At 45.8% G+C, this 15,194-nt stretch overlaps 1 protein-coding gene across 1 annotated transcript in view; it reads left to right on the top strand.

Moving 5' to 3' along the window:
- PRUNE2 (prune homolog 2 with BCH domain) overlaps positions 1-15,194 on the top strand; it is a 259,577-nt gene that overhangs the window by 171,651 nt on the left and 72,732 nt on the right. The window contains exons 8-9 of the mRNA XM_029201650.1: positions 1,367-7,940; positions 8,273-9,038. Of these exons, the coding sequence (XP_029057483.1) occupies positions 1,367-7,940; positions 8,273-9,038 (7,340 nt within the window). The remainder of the gene's footprint in view (positions 1-1,366; positions 7,941-8,272; positions 9,039-15,194) is intronic.

The raw sequence follows: 15,194 nt of genomic DNA, 5'->3' as shown, positions 1-15,194 counted from the left end.
CTGACCCACATACATCTGTGAATTGCATCACCAGCCTGTGGCTTTTTTAGTGCTTTGCTCTGCACTGAGTTTCAAAGCTGAATTTTATCTTTGGTCACTGGTTTCCTAGGGACAGGACTTAGGTCTCCTAAGCCTCCAATACAGTGGTTTTCAAATCACTTTTTGTAGCAAATCAATCTAGAAATTAGTTAATCTAAAACAGACAGAAGTAGAAGAGTGGATGAAGGGGTTAGAAGCCCTTGAGTTGACTCCACCCTGACTCTCCTCGGCCCCCACCCCAACCCTCCCCACCCATTTGCCCAAGAGACATCTCCTTGAAATCTTGAGCAACACAAAGTCAAGACTGCTCTAGAGGAATCCTTCTTTGGCCATGTGGTCCCAGTTGGTCAAGGGTCAGCCTTTGCAGCTGGACTGCCTGAGTTCAAAATGTGGCTCCATCACTTGTTAGCTGTGTGTTGTTGGTCAAGTTATTTAAGCTTCCTGTCTCTCTATTTCCTCACTGGAAAAATGGGGATAAAAAGTTCCTACCTTGTAGAATTATTGTGAGGATTAAAGGAGATAATGCACATAAAACCCTTAGAACGGTGCCTGGCATATGAAAGCATTCAATAAATGTTAATTATTATTATTACTATCTATGTGAGCTCTGTAGTTGTTACTATTATTGTTGTTGTCGTTATTATTACCTCCACTAGTCCTAAGGGGCCATTTCAAATGCCCAGTGTGCAAAATATCTTCAACATTTCCTAAAAAAATCCTAGAGCTACAGCCCAGTTTTGGCCTCACACTGACCATCACACATCTCCCTGCCTTCCAAGGCAGCTTCGTCTGTCCTGGGCCCCATGTAGATGCTTCCTGGGGCAGGAAGAGACAGTTGGGGCCTGAGTGCCGTTGAGAAAGCTGCCCCTGGTAGCTGCTTTCTCTCTCCTACGTTCTCCTTTGCCTTCTGAGGCTTTCAGAGGTTAAAGCAGGTCCTGGCTGCCTGCTACCAGCAAGAGCCTTCCTTCTGCCCCATTTTCCCTTATTCCAATACTTTTCCCCTAGTTTTGTCAGCAACCAGCATTATCTCTCGCTTTTGCAAAGCTGAATTTTACTCCTGTTGGAAGATGGTATTAAGTTACACTGAGGAAAGGTTTTATATGATTTTGGGTTCAACAAAAAGCCAATTTGGTAGGATTAAAGAAAGCACTGGTGGCAGATTAAGTGGGACTTTCCATATTTTATGTTATACAATTCCCAGTTCTCTGTCTTCTTTCTAGACAGATGAACACAGATTAATTTTACATTACAAAAAATTAAGAAAGACAAATTGCAAAGAGCTAAGAGAGCCTGAGTGCTCACACAAATCCCTGTGCCTCCCCGACAGATTTGCTGTGAACTGGAAGAGTGCCAGAACCCTCGCCTGGAGCTGGAGCCCTTTGAATGTGGCTGTGACGAGATTCTGGTGTATCAGCAGGAGAACCCTTCAGTGACTTGTGATCACGTGGTTCTCCTGGTCAAGGAAGTCATCAATAGGAGGTGTCCAGAGATGGCCTCTAACAGCCGGACATCCTCCACAGAAGCAGTGGCAGGCAGCGCCCCGCTCTCCCAGGGGTCTTCCGGGATCATGGAGTTGTATGGTTCTGACATAGAGCCACAGCCCAGCTCCGTGAATTTCATGGAAAACCCTCCCGATCTCAGCGATTCTAACCAGGCCCAGGTGGATGTCAACGTGGACCTCGTTAGCCCGGATAGTGGGTTGGCCACCATTAGGAGCAGCCGCTCGTCCAAGGAGAGCTCAGTTTTCCTCAGTGATGACAGTCCAGTGGGAGAAGGTGCTGGGCCTCACCACAGCCTCCTCCCAGGATTTGACTCCTACAGTCCCATCCCTGAAGGGGCAGTAGCGGAGGAGCACGCCCCATCTGGAGAACACAGTGAATCCTTTGACCTTTTCAACTTTGACCCAGCACCCATGGTTTCTGGGCAGTCCCAACCATCTTCCCATTCTGCAGATTACTCCCCAACAGATGACTTCTTCCCCAACAGCGATTCATCAGAAGGACAGCTCGCCACGGGGCCTAAAAGGCTTGATGAGATAGGGATGGACGTGTCGAATTATTCATCCAGTTCTCTTTTGTCAGGGACTGGCAAAGATAGCCTTGTGGAATTTGATGAGGAGTTTGTCCAGAGACAAGAAAGTCCCCGTGATAATTCTGAAAGAAATTTGAGCCTGACAGGGTTTGTGGAAGATGAATCTCCTTCACCAGAAAGTCTGAAAAATGTTGGAAGGAGGGTCCCACCAACACCTATGAATAGCTTTGTGGAGACCTCACCATCCACTGAAGAACCAGCTCTACTCTCTTCAGAAGATATGACCCCCAAAACAGTCAACACGGGTCACACTGGGCCACCTCCAGCCCAGGCACGGTGCAGCAGCTGGTGGGGTGGTTTGGAAATTGAGTCCAGAAACACTGCAGATGCCTGGAGTTCCAGTGAACAGGAATCTGTCTTCCAGAGCCCCGCGTCATGGAAAGATCATAAGCCAAGCCCAGTTGATAGGAGAGCCTCAGATTCTATATTTCAACCCAAGACTCTTGATTTCCCAAAGTCAAGTCCCTGGGAGTCAGAATTTGGTCAGCCTGGGCTGGGCAGCAATAATATTCAAGACCAAAATGAGAAAAACTTGCAGTTTCAGGATATGTCCCCTGAAAACTCGCATTTGCCGAATGCTTTTCCTCAGGGAACAAACCACCTGATAGAAGACTTTGCTGCTTTGTGGCGTTCTGATCGCTCACCCACAGCCATGCCTGAGCCATGGGGAAATCCCACGGATGACGGGGAACCAGCTGCTGCAGTGTCATTCCCAGCCTGGAGAGCATTTGCTAAAGAAGATGACGCCGAAGCTTTGAAAAATACCTGGAATCTGCACCCGATGAGTGGTGAGACACCTTCTGTGAGGGACCCAAACGAGTGGGCCATGGCAAAAAGCGGGTTTTCTTTCCCTTCAGAAGACCTCATAGACAGTTCGCCCAGTGATGCAAATAGTGAAGCAGTTCCAGAGATCTGGGGCAAGAAGAACCGTGACTCCGGGGATGATGTTCTTGTATCTGGAAATCCCAGATCTGATCTGGATCGTGCATGGAATAGTTCTAAGCCAGTAAAGGATGATCAGAATGGTTTCGTGGATGCAAAACTTAGGGGGAAGGTGTACGAAAATGGAGATTCCTGGAACCTTTTTGAGGACGGTAACAAGAAAGGAGGGTCAGAGGTCCTAGCACCTTGGGAAGATTCCTTCTTAGCCTATAAATGTTCCGATTACAGTGCCTCCAACGTAGGGGAAGATTCGGTGCCATCCCCCTTAGATACCAACTACTCCACCTCTGACTCTTGTACTTCACCAACGTTTGCTGGAGACGAAAAAGAAACCAGAGACAAGCCATTTGCTAAAGAGGCAGGTTTCGAGTCACAAGATGCTAACTGTACCTCAGGGGATGCTGACATGCCTCCTCAGTCCCCAAAGCAGCCACCTAGAAATAGAATTAGTTCAGGTCCTGGGAACCTGAAAATGTGGGCTTCACCTCACGCAGATGGTAGCTCTGGAATAAATGCCCCTCACAGCCCAGATAAAGATTTACTCAAAGCAGAGCCCACCGATGATCAGGACACCTCTGTGGAGGATGACATTGGGGAAAGCAGCCAGTCCAGCTACGATGACCCCAGCATGATGCAGCTGTACAATGAAACAAACCGGCAGCTCACACTTCTGCACAGCAGCGCTAACTCCTGCCAGGCGGCCCCCGACAATCTCGACTTGTGGAACAGAGTGATTCTGGAGGACACTCAGTCTACTGCGACCATCTCGGATATGGACAACGACTTGGACTGGGATGACTGCAGTGCAGCTGTGGCCATCACCGGTGAAGGTCAGGCACAAGGGTACATGGCTGAAGGTTCCGAAACCCGATTTTCAGTGAGACAGGTAGAACCCTGGAGCGTGGAGTTTCAGGAAGCAAATCAGGTAGATTGGGAACTCCCTGCCTCTTCTGAGCACAGCTTGGACACTGCTCCCAACGAATATCACATGCTGAATGAAAAAAGCGGGCAGCTGATCGCGAATAGTATTTGGGATTCTGTTATGAGAGATAATGCCATGTCATCATTAATGTTACCCGGCCCATCGTATGTTACAGATCCAGAACAAAGCAAATCACCTCCTGAAACGTCCAGCTCATTAGAAAAAATTCAGGACAGTCACATCCCAGACATGCTGGAAGCCTCTGGAGCCAGTGAGTCAGAAACACTTGGTCCTGAGAAGCAGGACACGTGCAGGAGAACCCCACCAAGTGATATGGCATATTTGGTGACCAGACTTGAGAATTCAGGGCATTTTGCATGCTCAGATCCCTGGAGGGGTCCCAGTTATGGACAAAAGGAAAGTGAGATGGAATCCCCTGGAGCCGCTGGTAGGGAGTGCCCCAGTAAGGAGGAGCTGATGGATGGAAGCTCGGGGGCTTCTGGAAAAGGGCAAGGTGGCCAGGAATGCCCTTCCCCAGCTGCATCTGATCATCCAGAAATCTCCAATGAATCAGGCAAAATCAGCTCTCTTTCAGTCACTTCCAGTCCTCAAACGGAGGAACCCTGGGAGGTATTAGAGCATGAGAAGGGGTCTTACACTCCAGACCCCTGTGATGTGCAAACAGAGGTGTCCACAGATCACCTGCAGGCAAAAGAGACCTGTGAAGAGCACCTCACGAGTCACAGAAATCCAGGTGAAACTACTGAAATTTCAGGTGGGCTGAATTCCACAATAAGTGTATCTCTACCTGAAATGGATGTGGAGGAAGCTGAGGAACGTAACATTCTGGAGCCGGAGAGAATGAACCAAGACCTACCTTATGGATGTCCCCAAGGACTTGACCTTTGGGATGGCCCTAAAGACAGTGATGTGCAGGTCAACTGCACAAGTTCTGAGATAACTAAGAATCTCGAAGTTAAGAATACTGAAAACAGCCCTCCAGGAGCCAATTTATCGGGAAATGATGACAGAGACAGTATTTCTAGTGAGTATACACATTCAAGTGCATCCAGTCCTGACCTAAACGACTCTTCGGCTGCATTGCCTTCCTGGGACCAAGGCCCCGATACTGGGCATCAGAAGGAAAACCAAGATGATTGGAGTACGCAGAATGACCAAGAATCTGAACTAATTACTACTGATGGTCAAGTAGAAGTAATTACCGAAATGAAGGGTTTGGAGAAAATCAGAATGGACAAGTTTGAAAAGAGCTTAGATCGCAATGTTCCTAAATATTTAGAGATTTGGAATGACTCAGTAGATGGTGATTCCTTTTCCTCTTTGTCTAGCCCTGAGACAGGCAAATATTCTGAATATTTAGATGTATATCAGGAAAGAAATCTAGTGGTTAGCCATCAGGAAAAAAGTGAATGTGATATTCCTGAAACTGTGCAGCAAGAGGACGCCAAGTCCATTTCAACAAGCTCATGTTCTGATGACGATAGTGTAGGCGATGAAGAGTCAGTGGAGAAAGAGATCCGTTCAGCCACTTGCCAGGTTGCTCAGAGTGAACTCAGAGCTTGGGATTCATTGAACGAATCTAATAAGTCCTTGGCCACAGCTGATCCCAAGTCTGAGGAATGTTCTGCCTATACAGGCAGTCCAGAACCAGCAGAGAATGAGAATAAGTCAAACCCATTCTGTGACAATCAACAAAGCGGCCCTGATCATGGGAATTTCTTGCCACTAAAGGAGACTGAAATACAGGTTACAGCAGTGGAGAAGGAGACGAGGTCTTCTCCAGAAACAGGGAGGACGGGAGATTTCATATGGCAAATACCTCCCAAAACTGAACTAAAGAATGAAAATTATTCTGATTTGGAAATGGCTGGCTTCTCCACTGAGAGCACGGAGTGGTGGAATGCCTCCCTACAGGAAGGGCGACCAACTGAGAGGGCATTTGAAGGGGAATTATCTAACTCAAGTGCTGTGCTAGAGGTGAATTCCTCACCACGCCAAAACGTGGGTCCCTGGGGAGTACCCATTCAGGGTGATACTGAATCCCTGGAAACGCACTGTACCAATCCTTTCGGTGATAAACACGAGTCACACTTTCTGGATAATAATGGCGAGAATGCCCACGAGCAACTTTGGAACATTCAACCAAGGCAACCAGACCCAGAAGCTGGTCAGCTTAGCCAGCTTGTAACACCGGACCAAATGAAAGACAAGGATTCCAGAGAACAGACCATGTCTTCTGCCAGTGACAAACTCACCTCTGAAATACCTACCCAAGAGCAGTGTCAGAAAACGGTGCTGTCTGCCTGCAACCAGCCAGACCCAACATTTACTCACACAGATGAAGATGGATGCATTCTATCTAACGTATCAACTCCTGAGTGTCAAGAAACAAATTGGTGGGGAGAAGAAAAATCACACCCCGCTGAAATGACAGATTCAAGCATTGCACCTGAAGATTTCCCTGCTGTCAGTTCTTCCACCCAGTTGACAAAGAAGTCAGGCTCTGAACGGGGTGACTCTACCCCTAGTGAGGGCCCCCAAGGTGCGTTTGTTCCAGATATTTTACACGGCAACTTCCAAGAGGGTGGGCAACTGGCCTCAGCTTCGCCCGACTTGTGGATGGATGTGAGACAACCCTTTGGTGTGAAGACAGATGGTGAGAATCCTGATATACTGACTCACTGTGACCACGACAGCAATTCCCAGGCTTCCAAGAGCCCTGATGTATGTCATGATTATGAAGCAAAGCCAGAGACGAAGCAGCACGTCAGTGCTGGGATGGGGCCTGAAGGGGAATCCAGTGAGTTCTATCCCACCGAGCCAGAGAGAGATGAAGAACCCAGTCAGGAGCCGGCGCAGGAATTTGTCCCGTGTACTTCGGAACTATCTTCTGAAAACGCAATTCCGCTGCCTCAGATCGGCGAGCAGGCAAACACAAATGACTCATCTCAACCTGCCTCTCACAAAGGTTCTCCTGAACCTTCCGAAATAAACGAATGTGAGAACATTGCAGGTTTAAAAGCGTCAGAAAAGGGAGCCAACCCAGATACAGCACCAATTTTGGAACCCACTGACAGAACAATCCCAGTGCTTGAAAACGTGGGAACTGATACCTGTGTCACTCACCCAGAGCCAACTGTGGATAGCAACAGCTCTTGGATATCGGAAGACTTTTCTCCTGCGAATCAGACCGATGCAGGGGGCCCGTCGGACCGTGAGCAAGCTTTTGCTACTGAGAATCCTGCCACGGTTCCTGATACTTTGCTAGCCTCAGACACTTGTCTGGATGTCAGCGAAGCTGCCTTTGACCACAGTTTCAGCGATGCCTCAGGTCTCAACACATCCACGGGAACAACAGATGACGTGAGTAAACTGACATTATCAGAAGGAAATCCTGAAATGCCATTTGATGGGGAGGCAGGGAAGCAAGATATCTGTTCCTCTGAAGCCTCGTGGGGTGATTTTGAGTATGAAGTCGTGGGCCAAAATATTGATGAAGATTTAATGAAAGAGCCTGAACACTTTGTCTATGGCAGTGACCCTCCCTTGGAAGATGCCCTAAAGCAAGAGCTGGCACCTTACACACCTCCATTTGATTTGTCCTATCTCACGGAACCTACTCCTGGTGTCGAAACCACAGAGGAAGCTGGAACTCCAGAGAATGATGAGCCTCTGGGGAGCGAAGCCACGGAGATATTGCTTTCTTCCCTCCCTGCTGAAAGAAACAAGGAAAACCACGCTGAGGCCACAAACAGACAGCCTGAATGCCCGCTGGTTGTGCTGCATGTTCATGAAGACCCTGAGTCCATTTCTTTGCCTGTCGGAGTCGACGCCAACATTGAGTTGTGTCCGTCAAACGTTGACTGGGAAGTAGAAACAGATCATTCAGATTCACCAGCAGGTGGAGACATAGGACCACCAAATGGTAAGAAACCTTTCATTCCTCCACCCTCAAGAAACTGCTGCTTTCCTTCAATCGATGCATTTGTAAAACACATTCTCCCTGCCAGTGTGGCTATAGAGGAACTAACTACACTTGCAGTGCATGCTTAACCAAGTCCTGCCTTACCGCAGTAATTTCTACCGTTTGTCTAATAAGTATCCTTGAGAGGGTCTGAAAAAATTAAACAGCTCTACAAGGTAAAAATGTTTTTTAAACTCTCTCTCTTTAGATAGATCATTTGCAAAGATCACAAGTCACACGGTGTGTTAATTAAGCCTTGTTCTCTCCTTCTCACCTTCATCTTCCACTTCTAGGTGCCAGCAAGGGGATATTAGAGTTGGAAGAAGAAAACATAATTCCTACCAAAGAGCCTGAGCACATAAAATCAGAATACGGGGAAGAAAGGTACACTGAGAAGAATGAAGATCATCATGCACTGCACATGGATTACATACTTGTAAAGCACGAAGAAAATTCACCCCCAGAGCCAGAGGCCTGTGAGGCAAGAGAAATCACGTCGGAATTAGAAGAGTTTCACATAGATTCCGAAGAAACGGGGCTGCCAGGAACTCAGTTAGCATGCTTCCCAGACACACATCACCCTGCTTCCTTAAATGAAAGCATTCATCTTTCTGCAGAGAGAATGTCTTCCAAAGATGGTAAGAGATCATCTTTTGAAAGCCCTAGGCAAGACCAGAGTTGGATGGTCTTGGGCTGTAGTGAGGTTGGTGATGCATCGTCGGAGACTAGGGACTCAGGGCCTGGATGGTCTGGCAAGGCTGTGGAGCCAGCCTCTGATCACAGCTTGGGTAAGGGCCCCCAAATGCAGATTCTGGGAGAAATGAAGCCTCTAGAATCTTCAGCACTAGAGGAGGCCTCTGGCCTGGACAGCCAATCATGGAAAAGCATGAGCCAAGGCAGGACTGGCCCCGATACAGTTACGTTGCAGGCTGTCACCCATGACAGTGAATGGGAAATGCTTTCCCCACAGTCTTCTCAGAAGAACATAATCCCTGACACGGAAATGGAGGAGGAGACAGAGTTTCTCGAGCCCAGAACAAGGAAACCAAGAACAAAAGGGTAAGCAAAAAGCTCAGTTTATTTTTTTCCCAGAAAACTGTTTTATTGGAAACTGGGGAAATGGTGAGGGACTATGGAATGTGAAGAATACCTAGATGATAGGAGCTTTGCTTTTATTTATTTCAAAGCATATCATCCATAAAAGCAGTTGCTGGGTAACCATAATGATAATGATGATTTGTGTACCTTTTCAGCCAAAAAAGTCCCTTCAGTTTCCATCCAAAGTCTTATACTTACTCTCCTGATACTTACACTTACTTCACCTACTCAATACCTATATTACCCTTAAATAGGCAGTTGGTGCTGGAGGGGAGAGGACACACACATTTACTCATAGTGCAAGGCAGTCTGCACACATTATCTTATTTAATCTTTACAAAAACCCTCAAGTAGTATTATTATCTTTATTTTACACATACTGGTTGGGGGAGGGGAGTTGAGGCTCAGAAAGTTTCTATAACTTGCCTAGAATTAAGTAAACAGACTGAATACTCTGGGATTCAAAATTTTCCACCTCCAAAGCCTGTACTTTTCCAGCAGACACACTGCCTATCGTACGGAAAAGGTGATTGTGGTTTCATGTAAGCATCTAACTTACTAATAAAGAAAGAGGAGAATCCACAGCAGGCTTAAAATCTTAATGTGAAACATTCATTCCTTAATTGACTGAAAAATTGGCAAATAACCGTCAAACCAGAAATTCATTCATTCGTCCGTTCACCATTTGGTTTTTGAGAATCTGCTCTGGCCAAGTTTCTGGGTAACCAATGGACATTGTCTCTGCCCTCAAGTTTCCAGGTCCTGCTAAAACTGTTTACGGTGGTTCATTTCTCTTCGGTTGCTCTGATAAAGCCCTCCTGCTTCCAGGGACAAAAGGGCATGTTGTGAAAAGTAACCTAAGTAAAGGAGAAAATCATGTTTCCTCCTTAAAATGTAGTGGAGGGGCTTCCCTGGTGGCGCAGTGGTTGAGAGTCTGCCTGCCGATGCAGGGGACGCGGGTTCGTGCCCCGGTCCGGGAGGATCCCACATGCCGTGGAGCGACTGGGCCCGTGAGCCATGGCCGCTGAGCCTGCACGTCTGGAGCCTGTGCTCCGCAACGGGAGAGGCCACAACAGTGAGAGGCCTGCGTACCACAAAAAAAAAAAAAATGTAATGGCGAAAAGATATCTTTTTCCTACTCTTTTTTTTCTGGTTTTGTTGTTGTTGTTGTTGTTGTTGTTTTTGGGTTTCTTTTTTTGCGTTATGCGAGCCTCTCACTGTTGTGGCCTCTCCCGTTGCGGAGCAACAGGCTCCAGACGCGCAGGCTCAGCGGCCATGGCTCACGGGCACAGCCACTCCGCGGCATGTGGGATCTTCCCGGACCGGGGCACGAACCCGTGTCCCCTGCATCGGCAGGCGGACTCTCAACCACTGCGCCACCAGGGAAGCCCTCCTACTCTTTTTTTTAAATTTAATTTTTATTTTATCCTGGAGTATAGTTAATTTACAATGTTGTGTTAGTTTCAGGTGTACAGCAAAGTGATTCATTTATTCATATATCCATTCTTTTTCAGATTCTTTCCCCATATTGGTAATTACAGAATACTGAGTAGAGCTCCCTGTGCTATACAGTAGGACCTTGTTGATTATCTATCTCATATATAGTAGTGTACATGTGTTAATCCCAAACTCCTAATTTATCCCCTCCCCCCCTCGACATTTTCCCTTTGGTAACGGTAAGTTTGTTTTCGAAGTCTGTGAGTCTGTTTCTGTCTTGTAAATAAGTTCATCTGTATCATTTTTTTTAGATTTCACATACAAGTAATATCATATGATATTTGTCTCTCTGACTTACCTCACTTAGTATGGTAATCCCTAGGTCCATTCATGTTGCTGCAAATGGTATTGTTTCATTCTTTTTAATGGCTGAATAATATTCCATCGTTTATATGTACCACATCCTCTTTATCCATTCCTCTGTTGATGGACATTTAGGATATCTTTTTCCTACTCATTTTAGGAGCATAAAGGACTATACACACTACATACCCACTGCAAGTCAAGGCAGCTGGATTCCAGCCTGGCTCTACCACTACCAGTTACGTATTTTAGGATTAACCCTAGGCTTAAGTTTCCTCATCCATAAAATCGGTGCGTTGGGCTGGAGGATCTCAAGGCTTCCTTCATTATTGAATCTTGTGACCTTAATTTATGTATAAATAGAAAGTGTCCAGGAGGGCTTTGGCATTCACATTTCTCCATGAAAGGGACAGAGAAATCAGAAAGAATAGCAGGGGTATATTGACGTTTAGCAAAGTGCCATAAAGAGTTAAAAGCTGTGCCATATTCAAGTGCAGCTTCATAAATCCAGACATTTTAAGTTGGCCTAATCTTTCTTTCTTCCTGTCAAGCTATTTCCTTCCAGAGGGACCTCAGATCTGTTATCAAAAAGAGAGTAGCAGATGGATCCCAGCAGCCCTGCTGGCACTGTTATAGATTGAGCTCAGAACACAGGCAGCCTCGAGTTGGCTGAGCTGTTATTTGGCTTCTTGTCTGCATTTTGCACATGCCCCTGAAACCCAACAGATGAGGGTGTTCAATTGTGCCACTAGCCCCTTTTCTTTCTTTCTTTTTTTTTTTTTAAAGAAGATGTTCGGGGTAGGAGTTTAGTAACTTATTTATTTATTTTTGCTGTGTTGGGTCTTCGTTTCTGTGCGAGGGCTTTCTCTAGTTGTGGCAAGCGGGGACCACTCTTCATCACGGTGCGCGGGCCTCTGACTATCGCAGCCTCTCTTGTTGCGGAGCACAGGCTTCAGACGCGCAGTCTCAGTAGTTGTGGCTCACGGGCCTAGTTGCTCCACGGCATATGGGATCCTCCCAAACCAGGGCTCGAACCTGTGTCCCCTGCATTAGCAGGCAGATTCTCAACCACTGCGCCACCAGGGAAGCCTGCCCCTTTTCTTTTAATGAGATTTCTTTGCTCATCTCTTTCTGCCCAGCCCCTGAAGTAATGGAAATCTTCTCACAGTTGAAGGAGGGGACAGATTTTCCCGCTGGATTTTGTGTTACCTTTTGCCTAAATAATTTACTCTGAAGTATTTGAAAGCTTTTCTCTGTGCTAGATTTTGGGAGGGTGCAGAGTTCTCTAAAACAGTAGTTTTCTAAATGGGGCCCTAAAACCAGCAGGCCTCATCATCACCTGGATACTTGCTAGAAAGGCATATTACCTGCGCCACCCCATACCTCCCGAATCAAGAACTCGGGGTGGGACCCAGCCATCTGTGTTTCAACACTTCCTCCAGGGGATTCTGATGCACGGTAGTTTGAGAACCGCTCGTCTAAAACTTAGTCCCATCCCTCTAGGAGTTTAGTTTAATACAGGAGTTAAACATAAGTGAAAAGGTAGATAATAGTGTGATGGTTAAATCAAGATAGTTGATGACCAATGTCAGGTTAAATATAAATAGCTACCAGTTAATGGACATTTGCTCTGGACCAGGTACTAAGCATTCTATATGCAGGGTCTCACGTTACCATGGCAACTGTATGAGGTAAGAATTACACAAGAGAGGAAACTGATGTCCAGAAAGTTTGAATCACTTGCTCTGGTTTATAGTTAGAAAGTGAAGAAGCTGGGATTTGAATTTGAGCCTCTCTATGTTAATAAGTTAAGAGAGAGGCATCTGTATAGGATACTTTTATGGAGGAGGAACGAGGATGACTTATCATCCAGCAGCATCAGGAGGCAGAGTGCCCAGGGCCCACGATATTTTAAAGGGCCCATGAGAAGCTTTGAATTTCTTTCAAAATTAAAAGAAAAAGTGATTATATTCCTATGTGGATTATATTCCGGTGTGGATTACATTTCTTTCTACCAATGCAGATGTGAAGCAGATTTTTAGGTTTTTGTTTTGTTTTGTTTTGAGTGAGAGAAGGAGCCCGTGAAGGCAAAAGTGTCTCAGGTCCACAAAAGTCATACTGCGGTCCTGAGAACTGCGATTTGAGACAGGCATTAAAGGAAGCTCACAGTCTGGAAAGGTGGAGAAAGGGGGTGAGAGGCCAGCCAAGTTAACTGAGGAGAGTAACATAAAGAAAATCCTGGAGACGGGAAGGTGATCACAGAAGCATTATGATAAGATAGCTATCTTCTCCAGGCCAAAAACCTGGAGACATCTTCTGATGTATAATCTCATCGTAGGACCAAAATCAAGACTGTCCTGAAAAAAAAAAAAACTTAAAACCTGGTCTTCAAAAATGAAAGTAGGCTGACAGTATATGCAAGATGACACACCATCTACAGATTGGCTTCTTGCCCTCACATCAGCCAGCCACCCCTCCTCTCAGCTCCCACACTGTTTTGGAGAGCAGTAAGCCATATTCTCAAAATCTGAGGGAGCATTAGAAAGACACCTTTTCTCATCGTACCTCACCTACTGTCTCTTGTTAACAAAACTTGTTATGAGTGCTGGGAGATAAACAATCTCCCGTGAGATCTTCAGCACTGTGTTCTAGTTCCCTAGGATCAATCTTCCCAGAGGCTTTTGCCAACAGCTCGGTCATCCTCCAGCTGTAGACCCGCCAGCTAAGGATTGCACGTCAGTACCCCACACGGTGATGCATATGCCTGATCTTTCCTGTGTGGTCACAGAGAACATCTACAGAGTCATCTGTGGCACACAGACTTTTCTTAAAACAGAGAACCATGTATGTATTTACTTTAAGGGAGGCATGGTTGCAAGACTGTCACGTGAAGAAAGGGTAATTGTGTTTTAGTCAGTGTTCTCCAGAGAAACAGAACCAATAGGAGAAATATGTATGTCTGAGAGAGAGAAAAGGGAGGGAGGGAGGGGAAATTCCTTTAAGGAATTGGAATTGGCTCACACAGTTTGAGGCTGGCAAGTCTGAATTCTGTAGGACAGGCCAGCAGGCTAGAAACTCAGGCAAGAGTTGTTGCAGTTTTGAGTCCGAATTCTGCACGACAGCAGGCTGGAAACTTAGGCAGAGCCTCTGTGTTGCAGGTTTGAGGAGAGTTCCTTTCTTTTCAGGAAACTTTCAGACTTTGCTCTTAAGGCCTTCAACTGATTGGACGAGGCCCACCCACATTCCAGAGGGTAATCTGCTTTTCTCAAAGTCTTCTGATTTCGGTGTTAATCACATCTAAAAAATACTTTCACAGCAACATCTAGACTGGTGTTTACCCAAATAACTGGGCATCATAGCCTAGCCAAGTTGCCACATAGCATTATCAGAGGTTATATGCAGAAGCCTGAACTACATGCTAAGAGAGCATGGAACCATTAACGTTTGTAAACTCACCATCGGAATTATATAAATACATTGCTATACAAATATATTGGCTTTCTGTAGGTGTGGGGCAAGGATATAGCTGTACAGGGTGATGGAAGGAAATAATTTCCAAGAGGACTAAGAAAATTGACAATACTTGTCCAACCTTTGTAGCTACATGCCGCAGAGGGCAGTGGGAGAGGAAGGAGGGAGAGGGATGGAAAGGAGGGGGAGCTCTTGTCACATGTACGTTTGAAACAGAGTATTTAGAAGTAAACTAATCCTTATATTTATGGAGCTATATCTTTTTAAAAAATTTTTATTGGAGTACAGTTGATTTACAATGTGGTGTCTGTTTCAGGTGTACAGCAAAGTGAGTCAGTTATACATACATCCACTCTTTTTCAGACTCTTTTCCCATATAGGCCATTACAGGGTATGGAGTAGAGTTCCTTGTGCTATACAGTAGGTCCTTATTAGTTATCTATTTTATACATAGTAGTGTGTATATGTCAATCCCATTGTCTCCTACTTCTGCGAGGTGAGTTATTTGGTACTCCCTAAAATAAAAATGACATTTAAACACAGTAGATTTCACATTCCCCGTGACCTGCTTCTTGCGGTGATCTCTGTGCATTCTTCGTTTCTTTTTAAATTAGTAATTTTTGGCTTTTTTTCTGTCTGGCAAGACTATGGAAAAGCATTTGCCTTTCTCCCTGTGAGTGACGCCGCTAGAAGGTCCTTTTATGTTTTTCATGAGACCTTCTGAAATCAGCTTCTTCTGTCTATGACTTTTGGCTGAGGAGTTAGTACGTTGGGTCTTACACCCATGTGAATGCTGGAAATGAAAAACGGGTAAAGGGATAATCTTTTGACTCCTTCTCTCGAGAC

This window comes from Monodon monoceros, unplaced genomic scaffold (assembly GCF_005190385.1).
Source record: "Monodon monoceros isolate NGI ecotype Baffin Bay Population unplaced genomic scaffold, NGI_Narwhal_1 Super_Scaffold_5, whole genome shotgun sequence".
Classification (NCBI taxonomy): domain Eukaryota; kingdom Metazoa; phylum Chordata; class Mammalia; order Artiodactyla; family Monodontidae; genus Monodon; species Monodon monoceros.
The sequence above is the reverse complement of the archived record's forward strand: the minus strand, read 5'-3'. Positions and strand labels throughout refer to the sequence as shown.